The 20048-nt window shown below is 41.9% G+C and overlaps 1 protein-coding gene across 3 annotated transcripts in view; it reads right to left on the bottom strand.

Moving 5' to 3' along the window:
- TOGARAM1 (TOG array regulator of axonemal microtubules 1) overlaps positions 1-20048 on the bottom strand; it is a 44860-nt gene that overhangs the window by 7181 nt on the left and 17631 nt on the right. For all 3 annotated transcript variants that reach the window (XM_066608108.1, XM_066608109.1, XM_066608110.1), the window contains exons 5-16: positions 19528-19754; positions 13812-13906; positions 9409-9567; positions 8441-8536; positions 7755-7909; positions 7509-7650; positions 6477-6563; positions 5505-5640; positions 1745-1850; positions 1421-1656; positions 1161-1319; positions 590-716 (exon numbers count right to left, since the gene is read on the bottom strand). In XM_066608108.1, the coding sequence (XP_066464205.1) occupies positions 590-716; positions 1161-1319; positions 1421-1656; positions 1745-1850; positions 5505-5640; positions 6477-6563; positions 7509-7650; positions 7755-7909; positions 8441-8536; positions 9409-9567; positions 13812-13906; positions 19528-19754 (1725 nt within the window). The remainder of the gene's footprint in view (positions 1-589; positions 717-1160; positions 1320-1420; positions 1657-1744; positions 1851-5504; positions 5641-6476; positions 6564-7508; positions 7651-7754; positions 7910-8440; positions 8537-9408; positions 9568-13811; positions 13907-19527; positions 19755-20048) is intronic.

Below are 20048 nucleotides of genomic sequence, written 5' to 3'. Positions count from 1 at the left end.
AATACTTATATTCCCGATAAAACAATAATTCTGGAGCATCCTTCCTGGAGTTCTGGTTGCATGGGGAAAAAGAAAAAAATCACGGAAATTAACCCCTTCAATGGCAGATTTATTATTACCATCTCAGCGCAGCAAGCCCTGGAAATTTTCACGGGAATCTTCCGGGGTTTAACTGCATGGTCAGTGCAGCAAGACCGGGGTGTGCCACTAAAGGGGTTAAGCCATCGTCCTTCATGTAAATGCAGAGACCAGAGCTCTACAATGTTTACATAGCCCATAAAGGAACAGCCGGGGTAAAGTATGAGAATCTTTATAGATTTATTGCGCCACAAACAAACAATTTATACAAATATGTCTTTAAATACCCTAAAGTGGCCGATCTGCTTAAAGGTACACTCCAAGTAAAACAAATACTGGGTTATGTGTAATGCAAGGCCTGAGGGGATGGGGGTTGCAGGACAAAAGGATTTTCTTTTCTGTATCATGGACTGCATTCTCAGGCCCCGATGTTATCACTGTTTGCATCAGTTTTGGCCAGAGCACTCTTTTTAAATGCATCCTGCAGCTGTGTGAATATTCTTTGACTCACCTTGACTTGAATATGCTTAATTAAGTCTCTTATATAAGGCAAATCCCTGGATTGGATACATTTTTCCAGCATTGTGTCAAATTTTTGATGAGACATTAAATAGTGCAACATCTTTCGACCAAAGAACCTGCAAAGAAAACATGGTTTACTTTAAAACATCTTCACTTGTCTTTGATGGACAACTTGGGGGGGGGGGGATTGAAAGTTGCCTATGCAGCAGCGCTAAGTGATGCTACTTAAAAGTACAATATAAATCAGAAAAATATTCTGAAACTGCCAAAGCTTCACAATAATCTGTCTAAACTAATATAGTAATTAGGTGTTAAGTAGATTGTAGAAGGGGATGCAGTTTCTCTCACAGCAACTGCATGAAGAAGTGAGGAGACATCTGCTGTGCACTAGCACCATACCATGAGGAACCAAGTGCAAAACTTTCAAAAAAACTTATGCACACTTTTTTCTTGCTGTGATCTTTTTTTTTAATGGTTGATGCACATTAACATTACTTAAGTGCACACATTACATAATACAATTCTGAAGCTTTAGAAATTCAGGCAACTACAATACTCACCTAGTCTCCTGTGAGCCATCCTGAGCAAACTTTGTAATAGCAGGCAGAGCCCTATCTGTGATGTCCTTTATTCCAGACAGAATCCGACCTGGTCCCATTCTCTCCACTAGATCACACATATGTTGTGCTGTACATTTTTTTACTGCAGTGTTCAAATGGCTGCAAATATAAAAATGCAATGTAAGCATACAAAACCATAGGTAAAAAAAGTTGTAACTTAATCACTCGCATAAGTGAAAATTCTAGTGATGTTTCATTACCCAAGTCCTCCATTTATGAGTGCAGCAAGAGCTCTGACTGGTGTCACATTCTGGACCATGGCATCGAGAGCCTTGTCCACATCCTCTCGTATGAAGATATTGGATTCTCCAGCCTTGTGGAGAAGTACACGGACACAATTGTCCAGTTCATGGTCCATGTTCTTCTTAAGATGCGTAAACATGTCCCCTAAACAGCCGATTGCTGCCCGAGAAACAGTGGAGCGTAGGTTCTTAACCTAAAATACATGTGAGAATTAGGTGAAAATTAAAACCAGCACAATTAAACAGGGTCCCGCTACAATTACCTAAACACATACACCTCACCTCTTGTGTCACTGCAATCTTAAGGTCATGAAGTTTTTCAAGAGCAATATCTGAATGGAAGACAGTAAGTGATCGCACCAAGTTCAAGCCCTCAATCTTCTTCTCCCTGTAAAGTCAATTCACAATGTAAACAGCTGTAGAAAGTGTAATCCAATCGGTCACTTTAAACTGCTTCTTTTTGTCTGACTGTTCTATTAAATGCCCCTTTCCATGAGCTTATCATTGCGATTAAGCCTTTGATACAACGCCATCTAAACAGAGCAATCATTATCTGACAAACGAGTGAACACTTATCCAGCAGCTGATTGGGTTATTTATGCAGTCTTAACAGCACATCTCCCCATGTGAACGGGGAATGTGCTGCTGACACTGATGATACTGTACTTACTAGGGATGAATAGTCATTCATCTCTAATACAGTTGGCATTAGCCTTTCTAAAGACATTAACCCTTTCCAATCCACTGTCTGATGTCTGAAGACATTCTGATTGAAGCCTGTACAGCTCCGATGTAGGAAGACGTCCAGCAGGGTGTTCTTACTGTAGACTACTGGCCACCCTGTTGGCGGGGGCCTCTCCAGCATGTCACATACTACAGTACTGGCTCTATCCAGCAGATGGTGTCATTGTATAATGGCAAAAAGAGAAAGCCCCCTAGGAAACCCTGAATCCAAAATTGGATTGCAAAGGGTTAAAGTGCCTGCTTGCCGGTCCATGTAAAAAAGGACCTTTATTCCCTTATTTATACAAACTTCAAAGTTCTTGCGATCTGTATTGGTTTTGGCGCTTACTGCGCACACGCGGGATTCCAATACACTCACGTCCGGAACTCATTGTGGCACTTGCCGCAGCTCAGATTGATGATGTGCTCACATGGTTGTCACATATGATGATGCAATGCACTGGCTTTCCCTGCTCAGTGACTTCAGCTGTGTGCCTGGGGCATGTCCTCTCCAGCAACCCAATGGTATGTTATATGTTTTTGAGTGTGTTTCCATCGTGCATGTTGATTGGTCTATTGGTTTTATATATGTGTGGAGTCTGTCCTATATGGCATTAGCTTGAGAAAGGATGACGTATCAGCCGAAACGTAGCTCTGCCTTTTACCCTGGATGTCCCAATAAAGAGAGAAGAGAGTGCTGTGAAGAATCTTTCTACTTTCTTTTTAGTGTGCTGCTTCTCATCTACATATTTATGGTCTATTTCTTTGGAGCCTATTGAAGTCTGGACTCCTGCTGAAGCTTGCACCTAGTTTGTTTTTTGCACGCCCACGCAAAGTGGTATTCTTGCCTTTGCTATTAAAGATTTTTCAGTCTTGTCACCATTTGAGATTAGCCCCTCCACCAAGCCGTACAACTGTAATAAAAGGGGGGAAAAAAATCTTCCTCTGTACCCAGCAAACGTGCCCTCATACTAGACACGCACTCTGCTGCACGCGATGCCCAGGAGATTAAGCTCACGGAGTCTGTCCAGCTTCGTGCTCCGCTGCTGGCTGTCTATCAAACAGTTAAGTAAGCCAAGACATGCTGCAGACAGGGGTCTGAACCTACCTGCTATCAATGTGATAGGGAGAGGGGCACTTGGCTGCTATTCTTATTTGACTGGGTTACTGGCAGTGGAGCCCTGGCTGCTAGTAACGTAATGGGAGTTGTGAGAAGGTTTGGTTCCTGTTAACATATTGCACGTGAAAGGTTTCAGATGTGGTCATTACGTTACACTTAGGCCTTACTCTGGATGTGGTCCTTTTACTGCAGTGGGAACTCTGTATGTGTGTACTGGGGGAACCTCATTCTTGATGTGTAAGTGATTGCTGGCAGAAGAGCTTTGGATAATGAGATTATACTTTGGGGGCCTCTCTGGATATGTATTTGTAATTTATAGTAGCGTATTGTATTATAACATATGTGTACTTAAATTTGGTGATTATAAATTTAATTTGGCTCTTAATTTTTTTTATTTAGGAACCAATGGCTTCTAGGTAATATTTTTAGTCTGCAACACTGGTATAGATGAAGACAACATAAGGCTTCTGTAGGTGGTGTTGGGTTTACACAGTAATCATCTAATGACACATACTACAGTAGAACCTGGCGGACACCACTATAGGACAATGGAGTCAATCGGTCGTTGTTGTCTATCATGTGATGGATCTGCCACAACACAGATTTAAGAACAATCATTTATTGAAGACTCTAAACAGTGTTTTTATTTCTTCTCGAGTCACACTTAGTGGCATACTTCCTGCATTACTATAAAAAGTTATTTAAAATTTACATCCAAAGTACTGAAATGTCTGAAATTCCATAAATACATATGAGAAGGTTGCATTGGTGAAATCTGTGATCATGGACTTCCACCTATTTCTAAAACATAGAGGTTCTAAACAGTAATGTACATAACGGAGATGAGGCCACAAAGAAAAAAAAAAAAACTTAACTGCCCTCCTGCCATTATGGTGTTTGGTTTTGCAACCGAGAAACAGAGGACCTGGTATTTGTCTCCAGTTTCATCACCTATAAACTAAGCCTTAGGCAATTTTGCACCTCCTTGTTTCTTCTCACTTCCCAGTAGCAAAAGAGCTGGGGCGCCCTCTCTCCAACAGCCTGGTAGCAGTCACATGGTCTGCCATTATGGTACATTTGCCGTTGGCTCTACAAAGAGATCAAACCCCTTTGGTACTACTCAGAGATCTGTTACTCAACATTTCAAGTGTATGTCCACTGGTTTGAATGGACTTTTGTTTAAATGTTGTCATAGATGTTTGATCTCTATATACAGCCCATAAATTTTGGAAATCAGTGCTGGTTAGAGATCAGAAACTTTACAATTTTAACTTCTCACATATAATCATGGCATCAGAAGATCATTGTAACTACCCCTGTTTCCCGGTCGATTTTTCCTATAATAAGGGAGAAAACATGAAAATTATATCCTGCTCCTCTCCATTATCTGGTTTACCTTCCAATCACTGTTTACATACATCTAGTGCAGTAATCACAGCGACTTGACTGGGGAAAAGTTAAATTGGGTATATTAAATTAATTGGAAATGGCTATATACTCGAGCATAGGCCGACTTTTTAAGCATGTTTTTTATGCTGAAAAAGCCCCTTGCTCGGCTTATACTCAAGTGAGCTAGACTAGGCGAAAAAGAAAAAAAAACAACGCAATACTCGCCTCGCACAATGGTCTCCTCGGCGGTGCGGCAAGCTGCTCTGTAATCCTTCCCGCTGTCATCTCTTTCTCAGCTCTGAATTCCACCACCATCAGTAAGCGCTGTGATTGAATCAAGCGCCAGCCAATTACAGCCGGCTGTCGATCATTCACAGCCACTCAATGAATGATATCCCTGAATGGCTGTGATTGGTTCATCGAGCGCCGGCAGTAATTGGCTGGTGCTCGATCCAATCACAGCGCTTACTTGCTGACGGCGGGGGAATTCAAAGCAGAGAGCAGAGCATTTAGCAGAGAGATGACAGCGGGGAGGATTACAGAGTAGCTTTCCGCACCACCAGGAAACCATTGCCCGGGGGACACAGACGCCGACTGTGGGGTAGGTATTGCGGTTTTTTTTAACCTAATCTAGCTAGGCTTATACTTAAGGCACCTAATTTTCCCATTTCTTTGTGGTAAAATTAGGTGCCCCAGCTTATACTCGAGTATATATGGTATATAATGCAGGTCATTAAATGTAGAATATAGTAAGTACAGTGTAATCTAGTTAAAACACATTTCATTAGCTCTCACTCATCCTTGTCTTACCAGTCATCATCAGACACCAATTTAAACACCTCAATGATGGACAAGTCTGGTCTGAGAAGTTCTCTGGAAACGGATGGGTCATCAATATCTGAGCTACGGCTGACAGAAGATCGATTTCTGTAAGGACTCCGTTGTGCTGCAGACATCACATACACATGTTAACCATTTCAGGGTCATTACTAACTAGTGACAGCTATATTTCACTTTAAAGAGTTAAATAGGCACTGCTGTTTCAATAAATGTTGTATAGATCAAGATAAAGTTTTTAATGTTTCATCTTCTCCACTTATCAGTCACTACTTCCCCTCCCTCTGCCCCCTGCATTAATCATTCACCCTCAATTCACTTCTGAAATCAGTTTTAAGAGGCAGAGAAAACAGATTATAAAGCTCCATTGAGACATCAGGTGAAGAGAACATATAGAGAGACCAAAACACACAGAGATGCTGCTGGCACTAGTGAGTGTTTTACTGTCTACTCTAGTACTGGATTTCACAGCTAAACTACTCAGTGCTGCTGTACAATGTCTTTCATGCTGTTGCTACTTAAGTGTGATAGATAGAAATAGGGGAGCAGGATTTCCTTTTCTATGTTTATATAATAAAGTATATAGGAGACACCATAGTAGCTCATCTCTAGCTCCTTCCTGAGCAGAGTTCAGGAACAAGCAACAATTAAATATAGAGCCTACAAAGAGAAAAAAAACAACAGGTGATAAATGCAAGATACAAGTCATATAATGACCAGGAATATCTACACGACAGCTAAAAAGTCACCTGAAACGACAGATAAACTTTGATGCTGTCAAAAAAGATCTTCCTAGTAAAGGCAAAAACAGGTATCATTTGCACAAAAATTTGCAACTTTTTAACACCAGAAAACTAGTGTAAAAAGTTAAGTAAGTTTCCTCCATTATGTTACAAAATCTTTTTGAACACATGAGCTGTGAGCATCTTTGCAAAAAAATTTTACCTGAGGATTTCTTCAAGCTTGAAGCCCTTTTTAAGGCTGGGGGGCTTAGGTCTACATTCTCCAGACAGTCTGATCGCGGCCTCCAAGCTAGAAGATTCACAAAACAAGAGAAGAGTGTAAATTGCTAAAAAAGCTTAAAATTTCCTGCACACTAATTAAAGAGGTGGTTTACATGAGCTTAAATTCTCTATTAAAATAGGGTGAGTTAAAAATGAAGTGGTTTTTCCTTATAAATTGAATAGGAGAGCTACACCTGCAACTCTCTCAGTAGTGAAAACTGATCACTTGCTCCCATGACAACTCCTAGAAGAGAGAATGTCCTTCCCCCTTCCATAACCAGCTAAGTAGGGTCCTCTGAACTATTGTTTTAGACATCTGTCTGGTAGCCCCCTGGTTCATTTTCATGGTGATCTGCTCCAGTGTAGTGTATTGGTCGGCCATCACACACCTTCATAGTCTCTATCACCTCTCACATCAATAGCACATGGTACTTCGCAGTTTCCACTTCAGTTATTCCCAATGGTGCCATTTGTCCGCTCATGATACATTTTACCCACAGCAGCATGCGAAAAGTTCACAAACTGCGCTGTTTGAGAAATATTGCTACCTTTGGCCCAAAGCCAATAAACATCTATTTTTGCAACTCTGATAGACTACCCCTTTTTCCCACGACAAGAAGTGATATGTGAGCAGACAGCCTTTGGCACACCTTATATGCTCACCAAGCCAGGCCACGACACGTCACTTCCTTTAGGGGCAAACGTAAAAAGTAAAAGGTGGTCATAATTATGTGACTTGACTGTATATATAGATAAATTCTATATGTAAAATATAAATGAAGGACACCTGCTTTAAAGAGGTTGTCCAGTTGTAAACTGCGGATGGCTTATCCTCAGAATAGGTCATCAATAGCAGATTGGTGCAGCTACGTCATCAGGGACCCCTGACAATCCTCTGTTCTCTTGAAACCATAGATTACATCTAGACCCCACTTTTAAATTGAACATGTACTAGCAAGCAAAATCAACTAACATTCTCTAGCTACCGGGCCCGGGTCAGTATGGGATAGTCTCTCTCTTCTCGATGGCTCTTTGACGTCTATCAGCTCTTTCTGGCTATGCTCTCGCTTCTGCCTCATCTTGTCCCGAGCAGATTTGGACATGGTGACTTTAACCTGCACAGTATAAATAATGCACATCACTTCTGGATAGAAACTTAAAGTTATGATAATATTGTAGAAAAAAAATGAGAAAGCAAAACGAAGCATAGACATGTTACCTCATTCTCCATAGTTGAATTATTCTGCTGGACTGCTCTGCCATAGACCCCTGTGGGTGGCTGAAAGCTCTGCTTTACTGGACTGGAGTCCTCTTGTGTAGAGAAGGAAGACTGACTGTACGACTGAAGGGTAGGAGGCAGCGTTTCAAAGACCCCTTAAAAGGAAGGCAGTAATGAGGAATTAATATGACCTAGTACTAAGATGCATAGTAGTGGCATAAACAATAGGGGAGAGGACCATAGCAATGATCAAGCACCATCAGAGGTCGCACCACATACTTTTCAGAAGCATTTTTGAGCCAAGGAGGAGGAGCAATCTGTAGTAGTTTAACTATCCAAATGTAAGGGTTAAAAAGTCACCATTTATGCAGGGAAACATTACTATGTATTGTCTCAGCATGGTTTTACCGCAACATGTGAACAAAGCTTTTAAAGGGAACTGCCACTTTTGGCCATCCCTACTTGTTAGAAGGGTGCCTTGACAATAAGCTAATCATGAACTGTTCTCCTGCTGTAGGATGTTAGGATTTTTTAAACATACATTGTGACCAAAGTTTAAAAACAAAAACGAAAACAAAAATACCTTAAAAAAAAAAACAAAAAAACAAGAAAACATTTAACATAAAAACTTGATTCATTGCAAGTTGGAGCTTTACATTTGGAATCCACCTGCCTCGTGTACCTACCTTTTCCAATGACCGCCACAGAGTCCTCCAACAAAAGACTGGTTAGGTCATGGTCATTATTATGTTGCTGGAAATTAGATGCTGATGTGGTAATTCCTACAAATGTAAAAATACACACAATCCAAATTACCTTCACAAACAAAAATATTTCAAGACTAGTCCACTGAGGCCTCCCTCTCACATGCACTGGGGTAAGCGCCGCGATTTAAATCGCTGTGCTTTGCTTGGTTTTACTTTCGTTTTCAGCCAACGCCAGCTTTCAGTGCTCTTCATCATTGATGAGAAGCGCCATATGCCCCAAAATAACACAGACACCACTCGAGAAATGCGTTACTGGAAAGCACTGCGATCAAGCGGCTGTCTGAGTGGTCCCATTAAAAAGCGCCTGTGTGAGGGGGGCCCAAGGGTGTGAGTTTTTTGGAGGTGCAAGTCAAGTATTAGATACATTCTTAGGAGTAGAACTTTGAGGGGTTTTCCAGGCTTTTACGAATGATGACATTTCCTCAGGATAGGTCATTAATAGTGGATTGGTAGGGTTCCACCACTAGATCGTTTGACCTGCACTCAGTGTAGCGAGGCCAAACGTAGACATCAGGGTTGGAGTATGAAGTGTAATAGGTGGCTGCCATTGAAATGAGCGATCAGCAGATTTCGGCGCATTGCGACGATCAGCATCGAAGACATATCTTGAGGATAGGTCATTAATAGTAAAGGCCCAGAAAACCCCTTTAAGCAGATCAACATTTAACAACAGTGCTTCTGTAGACTAGAGCCAAAATGAATATTTAGATATACTGCATAGAGCACTGCTTCAAGCTCCTGGGACCCACTACACCAGTATCCCCCAATTATCATATGTCATGTATATGACTACAGAAGGGAATTTGGGCCCCTCAGGCACCAGTCCCTGCAGCACCCACAAACACCATACTCCTCATAGCTACATCACTGGTTTTCTACAAACTTACCTTTTATAGGTTTTGACATTCTTTGCAGATCTTTGGGGGCATGTCTTGTAAAGGCCGGGGCAAACTCCTTAGAAAGATTCTCATCACCGTCCAAAGTCCCATTCCTGTAATTTATGCGCTGTCCAATCACAGTCACCGCTTTATCATTGACAGCGGTTCCTGTATAATCAGAAAGCGACAGACAGGAAAGGAGATGCTATTATTTGCAAGATAAATAGTAGTACATAGCAGTGTATTAAGAGAAAAACAGTTCACATCAAAGGACAGCTTATCAATACCCCACTTTACTGTGTGTTCTGTCCGCTACAAAGATAGAAGCTCAGTGAGAACAAAGGGGTGACAGTGTGAGGATTTACACAGCCATTTACTAAATGTACACAGAAGTGTGATAGGAGTAATGTAAGTTGGTATATATTAATATAGTTATATATATTATATATATTTAAAAAAAATAAATTATATATCTACCCATGTGACCTATATAACCCATAGATACAAGCTCAATATAACAACAGGTAACATCACATTGGTCTTAAGATCGTAGCAATTCCACTTTAGCCCCTCTTCACTGTGATGTGAGTTTACCCTGTCAGACCGCAAAACTGTGAAGCAAGCAATTATAAATGGCGATGCCTTATAGTTATTGTAGTTTTTGAACATAATAGTCCTATTCCTTTGTCCTGCCATTTAAAATACTGCTAAAATGATGTCTACATGGCCTGAGCTCTATAGTTATCCATGGGCAACACTGGTCAAACTGGTACAGCATAGATGAAGAGAGAGGTTGTTCAGATTTTTAAGAATGTTGTATTTTTCGGTGTTACTATGTAATGTACTGAAAAACTTAAAAAAAAATTCAAAGTAGAGTTAAATTCTGCCATTTTTGAGTGGGCCTGTTTTTACAGTTTACATATTGCAACAAAACTGGCATAACTTTATTCTACGTGTAGGACTCCGAGGATACCAAATCTATATAGGTTTTTTTTTTTTGCTGTACTACTTTTAAAATCTAAAATATCTTTAGAAAAAAAATTAAATTATTTTCTGCCATCTTCTGATAGCCATAACTTTTAAATTTTTTCCATCAACCTAGTTGTGTGAGGGCTTGTTTTTTGCAGGACATCCTCTAGTTCTATTTGTACCAATTTTGAAGTACATATATGACATTTCGATTGCTTTTTATAACATTTTTTTTGTTTCCAAAAAAAGCGCAATTCTGACATTGTGTTTTGAGTTTTTTCTCACGACATTTACAGTGTCTGGTAAATAATATGTTACTTTGATAGATCAAACTTTGATGGACGCAGAGACAGCAAATATGTTGTAGAATTTTTTTAATTTAGATTTTATTATAAATATAGCAAAAGGGAGGGGGTAAAAACTTTTATTACCTTTTTATTTTTTTTCACAGTTAAAAAAATATAAAAATCAGTTTTAAAAATTTTATTAAGTCCCCATAGGCGACAAAAAATTGTGCTGGTTTGATTGGCATTACATCATTCTGTAGGAGCAAAGTATTACATTACAATTAGAGATGAGCGAGCGTACTCGGATAAGCACTACTCGCTCGAGTAATGTGCTTTATCCGAGTATCGCTGTACTCGGGGCTAAAGATTTGGGTGCCGGCACGGAGCGGGGGGCTGCAGGGGAGAGCGGGGAGGAACGGAGGTAAGATCTTTCTCTCCTCCTCTCCCGCCCGCTCTCCCCTGCTCCCCGCTGCGACTCACCTGTCAGCCGCAGCGGCACCCGAATCTTTAGACCCGAGCACAGCGATACTCGGATAAAGCCAATTACTCGAGCGAGTAGTGCTTATCTGAGTACGCTCGCTCATCTCTAATTACAATGTAATCTATCAAGCCATGCAACTGGCTGCCATAGCAACCGAATGGCACCCTGCAATCTCATCACATGGAGCCGTTTGGTACCCCTGAACTCCGATTGGGGCATTTCAATTCTGTCAGAATTTATGGCGCCATTTAAAGGGTTAACAGATGTGATCAGTGGGAGTGCTGATTGCTGCAGGCGGGTGTCAGCTGTAAGAAACAGCTGCCACCCCCGTTGCATGGAGTGGTATGGACCCTTGGATTCCCCTCCAGACAAACCCCAAACCTTCATATGTAACTGTATGTCATCAAATCACAGTGGTATTTCAAATCTATATAATAAGAGGAACGCCCTTCACAGATATAGATTAACACTAATAACTTTTATTATCAACTGATTAAAACTAGGGCCACATACGACATAAAACAAACATGGACTAACAACATAGATCATGCTCAATAAACCCAGTAACCGGGTAGTGTGAGGGTGTCAATTCCCCCAGGTAGCCAGCCAGGTTGGACCCTGTTAACAATGTTAGGGGACTGGGTCACTCGTATAGAGCGGCACGTCACGCTCCGTGGAGTGATCAAGGTGTCAGACTTCCAATTTTAGGTTATGTAGCTACTCAGATATTTCTATTCATGTCTCAGAAATGGAAGCTCTCTGACTATTGGTGTCGCCGCTTCGATGTTTAGATACAGATTTTCACAGTAGGGATTTATGTGACTATTCAGATGTTTTTACATATTTCACCATTAAGGGTAGTATAGTTGCTCAGATGTTTTTGCATGTTTCAACATTAGAGGTAGTGTAATTGCTCGACGCGTTTCTCCGTCCCTGTCTAGGGTGGTTCCTCAGGAGCGGGGCCGACGATCACCCAGAAGTGTGCGTGATTATCCCTATTTGTCCTATCACCGTGGTTCAGACCCTTGTTGGTAGTCCTTTAAAAGGGTTGAACTTTGTCCTTAGTTCAGACAAAGTTCTCCTAATTGCCAGCCGCTCACCATCAGAGCCGCAGGCGCTGCATCTTTCCTCCTATCTCTCACCTGTACTACACTTCCCCTAGCTAGCAGGGTAACGCAACATTGCCTCACAGCCTGGGCACTGCTGCTAGCGCAGACAAGCGCATTGGGACACCTGATCCATTCCCACAATAGGGACTTTATGGATCAAGAGCCTCATCATCTTTTATAGGCTCTTCTCATCCCTATTTAAAAATAGGAGATTATTTCAGACCTATTGCGCTCGGACCATATGGTCCCCCTGGAATGTTTCCTCGCCATATTTGGGCATTTCATAGAATGCGCTATAGGAGATAGAGATTTGCCTCCCGACTTTCCCTCTGTGGAAAGATATTGGGGCTATCCAACCTCCACCTACCCGCTTTGAGACTAAAATACCCCGATCGGTATCTCAGAGCGGTTCGGTGCTTGGTCTCCGATAAATAGATTCAGGGTGAAGTTTGACTCCGTGTCAATTCATCTAACTTAGTGACCTACTACATCCAGGTCCTGAGTCAAGGCAGGAAGAGGGACGTATAGGAGAACTTTGTCTGAACTAAGGACAAAGTTCAACCCTTTTAAAGGACTACCAACAAGGGTCTGAACCACGGTGATAGGACAAATAGGGATAATCACGCACACTTTTGGGCGATCGTCGGCCCCGCTCCTAAGGAACCGCCCTAGACAGGGACGGAGAAACGCGTCGAGCAATTACACTACCTCTAATGTTGAAACATGCAAAAACATCTGAGCAACTATACTACCCTTAATGGTGAAATATGTAAAAACATCTGAATAGTCACATAAATCCCTACTGTGAAAATCTGTATCTAAACATTGAAGCGGCGACATCAATAGTCAGAGAGCTTCCAGTTCTGAGACATGAATAGAAATATCTGAGTAGCTACATAACCTAAAATTGGAAGTCTGACACCTTGATCACTCCACGGAGCGTGACGCGCCGCTCTATACAAGTGACCCAGTCCCCTAACATTGTTAACAGGGTCCAACCTGACTGGCTACCTGGGGGAATTGACACCCTCACACTACCCGGTTACTGGGTTTATTGAGCACGATCTATGTTGTTAGTCCATGTTTGTTTTATGTCGTATGTGGCCCTAGTCCCTAGTTTTAATCAGTTGATAATAAAAGTTATTAGTTTTAATCTATATCTGTGAAGGGGTAACTGTATGTCATGGAGCATTAAGGGATTAAAATAAAAATAAACAGAACTCATTTGTTAAAGCCTTTTGTTGCTCCAACCTTGCAGCGATGACTTTGCGTACTTCCACATGACCATGGCAGCCAATCACTAACTTCAGAGAATTCATGTCATATATGCAAGAAAGACTGGCTACAGCAGTCATGTGGACATCTGTGAAGTCACCTCTGCAGCAAACTAAACAGACCAGCGGGATCCACCAGAGTCCTCGCTGGAGTGCCAGAAGATTTAACAGGTGAGTTATACTTTTTAAAAAAGATGTATCCCATTTTCTGCTGTAAGATTTTTTTTAATCCCAGGGAACCCCTTCAATTGTGAGAATCTTTAGATACATAATCTGCATGTAATAAACGCACCTTGGGGAAGACCATCCAGCTTTTTCACAGTATCTCTGTTCTGTGCAGAAAAGACTCTTGATGGACGTAATTTTGATACTAAAATCACATCAGACCTGTAATTGCAGAGTTAGGAACATAAATGTCACAAGCGAAATAAGGGTCAGTATAATTACCCATTAATACAAAGGAATATTTATTTTGCGGTCATAAGTTTTATTTTTGCAATGTGACCCAAAAGGTCAAACAGGGCTCACATCTTGGGCTTCTCAAACATAGTACAATATGAAGCACAATACTAGTTGCAGTACCTATGGTATTGCCTTAAACAGTGGCTTACAGTTTTAGCAGAAGTGCAAGATAACCCAACATTGTTTTGGGGTGACTGAGGACTATACAGCATGGTATTGCCTCATCCTATGGATACTGTGTAGCTTAGCCAGCCTGATTTACTTAAAAAGAGGTGATGGCGCATTGTATATATTTTTTTCACACACACTGAGTCAACAAAGGTCAAGCACCTAGAAGGAGCTGTCAAAATCAAATTTCATTTTCTATGAACACTTGAAGGGAGGCTGTTGTACGGCCTCTAGCTTGGATACAAGATGTGATACGGGCGGACATGGAGATATACAGGTTTTGTATAGCATCCTGCAGCATATCTGTACACACTTGCTGTGACTGAGCTTCTAGATCATGCAAACTTGTACGCTGTCAAAGTTGGCACCCCAGATGGTCTAATCATTGCTCTATAAATCTGGCGACTGAGCAACCACAGAAGTGTGGCAATGTTATGGAGGCATTCCTGTGACACCCTTGTGTGTGCGGCTGTGCAATATCCTGCTGGATGCCTCTTGGAAGCCGCCATGAGAGGAACACATGTGGCTGCAGGATGTCCTGAACATATCGCTGAGCTGTCACTGTCCCTCGTGCCCGTACTGGGGGTGACTGTCATATGTGAAGGCCCACCAGACCATCACATCAGCAGGTGGCAGTGTGCCACTCCATGGCAAAGGCAGGATTGAGTCGCTCACCCCGAGGTCTTTAGACACGAATACGGCCATTGTCAGTGCCCAAACTACACCTGGATTCATTACTGAAGACAAAGACTCCGTAGCAGTCCAGTATATCATCCACTGCAAACAAAGGCAATGGTAGGTGGGTGTCAGAGGCAGTACACATAATGGCCGGTGACACCAAATGTCATACAGCCGAGCGCCTGGACATGGTTCCGACAAACACAGGAGTCCTGTAATGATGGTATCACCTGTCTCTGGATGGTTCACAACAAAGCAGTTGCAGCTGCTTGTGCTTCATTGACGATCAGATGATCCTCTCTACTGGTGGTCTGTCGGGGGCATACTGAGCTTGGTCGCCTTGTGTGCCCTTACACATCCACTGGTCCCAACACCTCCTAATAATCTGCTCAAAACAGCCCGGTGGAGGACAATTCATAGATACAACCATCCAGCTTCTCAAAATCCATACATGCACCCCTTTTAAAACTTTAACTGAGCAAAATTTCTTCAATTGTACAGGCATGTCTAGTGGTCAACAAGCTCTACACAAACAGAAGGAGAAATCCACTACACACAGGTAGCCTCTGACAGCCTTTCATAGGCCAAGAGTAGAACCACTTTTATGGCCTCAGGTGGCAAGAACTTTCATCTAATCACACCACAACGCTAATCATTTGCATATCTGCCTGAGATGGAACTGTATGACGAGTTTTGCAGCAAAACAGCAACTCCTTCTAGATGCTTGATTATTTTGATAATGCGTATATTTTATAATTAAATATTGGGTTATTATTGGTTGGGATCAAACTTCTGGGACCACTACTATTCCCAAATACAAAACATGCGGTAGCCCCTACAAGGGGCTAGACAAGCAAGAATCAGAGAGGTTTAGTTGTTCCGAATCCTTGGTTATACAGGGCGATTCCAACAGAATGGTGCAAAAGTAAAGCCAATTAATTCAAACATAAATTGACATACAACCATGTTGGTGACACAGCAGATGTCGGTAGTCCAGTTCTGTTCAGACGCATCCCACCATATCCTCTGTTATTGATTCCACTGAAGCAGAAGTGTGCTGTTTTAGGTCATCTAGTGTCACCAACGACTCCCACAAAGAACGTCTGTAAAGTTTCATGTCATTCTGGCTTTTGCATGTCAATTCTTATATGAATAAGTCAGCTTTACTTTTGCACCCTTCTTTTTTTAAATCACCCTAAACTTTATTGCTGCGCAACTACAACACTTTCACCCCTTAGTGATGAAGCCTACTTGCAACTTAATGACCAGACCAAATTTTGAAAATCTGACATGTGTCACTTTAACATAGAATAACTCTGTAAAGGTTTTGCATATCCAAGTGATTCTGACATCGTTTTTTTTACCACATCGTATACTTCATTTAGGTGATGAAAGTAGACCGATAGAAATTGTGTATATTTATTAAAAGCGTCCTAATTGTGGAGAATTTAAAAATTGACAATTTTTAAAATATTTTCAACTGCAGTATGTCTAACATGGGCAAACATACTGTATGAGTTTTGGCAGATATATATATTTCCATCTATTTAATTTGTTCTGGAAGCACATTTTAAAAACTTTTGATAGTTTCTTTGAGCAATTTAGAAGACGTACAAATTTAACATTAATTATTAACATTTTGAAGAACATTTTATTTTCCTACATCAAGGCAAGATTGCAAAGCCTCATAAGTGTCAGAATGATAGATAACCGCACAAATGACCTCATTTAAAAAATACACCCCTTAATGTATTTCTTGAGTATTTTGACTCCACCGTTTTTTTCCAGGAATAAATACAATTCAGAGAAAAAAAATACAATTTCATGTATTTGCAAATATGCCATTTTAAAGCTTTTTTTTGTATAGTGCACATGAAAATGAGGATGTGCACCCTAAAATTGATACCCCTGTTTGTCCTATGTTCAGAAATATAACCATTGTGGCCCCAACCTTATGTCTGGATACAAAACAGGGCCCAGAAGGAGTGGCGCACCCAGTGGCTTTTAGAACAGACATTTTTCCTGCAAGTGTTTTGGGCCCCATTGTACATTTTTAGAGCCCTCAAGCTGCCAAAATGATAGAAACCCCCCACAAATGACATCATTTGGAAAACTAGACCCCTTAATGAATTCATCTAGGGGTGATCTAAACATTTTGACCCCGCATTTTTTTTTCAGAAATTAAAGGGGTTGTCTCACGCCGAAACGGTTTTTTTTTTTCCCATAGGCCCCCCGTTCGGCGCAGGACAAACCCAAGGGATGTGTTAAAAAAATATATATATATTACTTACCCGAATCCCCGCTCTGCGACTTCTTTTTTCTTCCTACTTCTTCCTTCACCAAGATGGCCGCCGGGATCTTCACCCACGATGCACCGCGGGTCTTCTCCCATGGTGCACCGTGGGCTCTGTGCGGTCCATTGCCGATTCCAGCCTCCTGATTGGCTGGAATCAGCACACGTGACGGGGCGGAGCTACGATGACCAGCTCTCCGGCATGAGCGGCCCCATTCACCAGGCAGGAGACCGCACAGCACAAGCGCGTCTAAAAACGCCAGAAGAAAGCGAAATTAGACGGAGCCATGGCGACGGGGACGCTAGCAACGGAGCAGGTAAGTGAATAACTTCTGTATGGCTCATATTTAATGCACGATGTACATTACAAAGTGCATTAATATTGCCATACAGAAGTGTATTACCCCACTTGCTGCCGCGAGACAACCCCTTTAAGGTAGATGAAGATCAATGATAGGGGACATCTAGGGAAGCCTCTGGTAAGAGGTTTCATCTCCTCTCACCAATTGGAACGAGGAGATAAAACAGGAAGAATTATAACTAGAGATGAGCGAGCATCTCCCCGCTCGGAAGAAAAGGTTCGGCTACCAGCGCGGGTGACAGGTGAGTTGCGACAGTGAACAGGTGGGTGGGAGCGGGTGGGGGGGGGGGGGGGTTGGGGGGAGAGAGAGTGAGATCTCCCCTCCGTTCCTCCCCGCTCTCCCCAGCCGGCAACCGAATCTTTTCTTCCGAGTGCGCAGGTACTCGCTAAGGGCAATGCTCGATCGAGTAATTGCCCTTAGCGAGTATGCTCGCTCATCTCTAATTATAACTATTTCCTAGGCTTGCATTGACTAGTGGTGATCAAATGACCAGGGACTGCTCACTGCAGCCTCTTGTCACTGTTTCAAGCTCTCAGCTATCTCCAGCAGCTGAAGGCAGGGAACTGTCAGAATCCCCAGCTATGCAACTTTATTCTGATGCGGCACATCAGAGTAAAGCTCCTTAGCGTCCGCCATCAAAAGATAAATGGGCGGTCATTAAGGTGTTAAAAGCGAATCAACTCAAGCTTGAAAGCCAAGCTAGGACAACTAATCGACAGTATGTAGAATGCAGTTTGATTTTCAAAAGTAAGCTAGTTCCGACACTACAAAAGGCCTTATTGTATTACTTTATAGATCTCAACTGTTGTTCTACCATCAAAAACTTCCATTGACCACTGAAAGTAAAAGGCAGACAGATGCAGGCTCCCTCTCAAATGAGCAGTGGGCATCAATTCAAAAAAAAGCAAAAAAAAAAAAACTAGTTGTAAATCAAGGGTTAATGATTTCTTAGTGACTGGACAATGTGTGGGGTTTATCCTTCCATAGGTCAACCAGTTTTTTGCAGTCATACCACATTCCTTTAAGCATTACATAGCCTGTCCTGGTTACTATTTAACTACCAATACTGTGAATCTGCAGTGGTTTTAACACTTTTTCGCTATGTTAAATTATGAGTGAAACCAAATAAGAGGGCAGATAAGTCCTAATAGGGAACAGGACAGCAAGGTGCAGTCTGCAGTATACAGCATGGGGCTTATTACAATATATGACATCTTAGATCTGCTTTACAAATGGCAGCACAATCTCTTCCCTCTTCCTTGTACTGGAGAGGATATAAACCTAAGTATAAAGCATAAGTCTCTCCGTACAGGGGATACCTTATTAATACCACAGTCCATTCAGAACCAACATGTGACCCTTCTACGAAGTATGCGGTCATGCCCCGAAATAAAAATAGATTTTGGAACTAAATCAAAACTTTTGGTCACTGATCACTTACTAAGCCAGTGCCCACACATACCGCGTTTCGCTGATAGTAAGACCTACCCTTATAATAAGACCAACCTCGATTTTTGGGGAAGGCTTGATATATAAGGTTACAAAAACATGTTAAAAAAAGAAATCATATTTTAGTTGGATGCTGAAGTCTTGGTGGAGGATGTCAAATAGGTTCCTACTGTGTTTCCCAGAAAATAAGACACTGTCTTGTGTTATTTTTTTGCCTCAAAAGAGGCAGTGTCTTATTTTTGGGGCGTCTAATAATACTCGCCTACAGCCAGCATTCCGGTCCTATCGCTGGCCTCCGTCGCTGCTGCAGGCTGCCGAGTCCTCCTTCAAGCCGACAGAGCAGTTCTTCCTGGAAGCAGGGCTTGAATACCCAGCTTACAGGAAGCTAATGCTCTGATTGGTTAATCAAGCGCCGCGTCAGCCATTGAGAGCCGGCGCTGGATTAACCAATCACAGCCGTTCAATGTCATTGAATCTTTCCACATAAAATTATATATCAGTCTGCTCAGCTCCTCCTGCTCTATAACCTAGTGCTTGCAGAATGAACTGCGTTTCAATGTGACAGGTCCCCTTTAAGGAGAAGTGTAAATACTCACATTTTCTTTATATGTGGGGTGGGTGACAGAGGTGAATGCTGGGACTCCCGGCTGTAGACCCCACTCTCACTATAACAACCACTAATTGGTGAAGATGTAGAGGATGGAGAATCCATGTTCAGATCTATTTTCATGGAGTCTGGGCTCTCCAGGTCAGACAGGCTGCCGCTCATCTTGGCCCTCTTCCGAGCTGCACTGTTCCGCACATTTCTAAGTGAACTTTCCATCTAGATTTTCAGAACAAAAGTAAAAAAAAAAAAAATTAATATAGGGGTAGTAGGGAGCCCCTAATATGGGAACAATTATCCAAAGCAGAGAGTAACTGGCATCGGAGGACCAAACATGTCCCTTTACTAAAGGGGCTGTCCAAGTTTAGAAAAACATGGCTGCTTTCTTCCAAACACAACTTTGTCCATGGGTTGGGTCTGGTATAGCAGTTCACAAATTTGCCTGAGGCAATATAACCAAAGTTATGGTATCCCTTTACTAAAACGTATAAACTTTACTGCTATGCATTAAAA

The sequence above is a fragment of the Eleutherodactylus coqui genome, chromosome 6, assembly GCF_035609145.1.
Source record: "Eleutherodactylus coqui strain aEleCoq1 chromosome 6, aEleCoq1.hap1, whole genome shotgun sequence".
Lineage (NCBI taxonomy): Eukaryota > Metazoa > Chordata > Amphibia > Anura > Eleutherodactylidae > Eleutherodactylus > Eleutherodactylus coqui.
The sequence above is the reverse complement of the archived record's forward strand: the minus strand, read 5'-3'. Positions and strand labels throughout refer to the sequence as shown.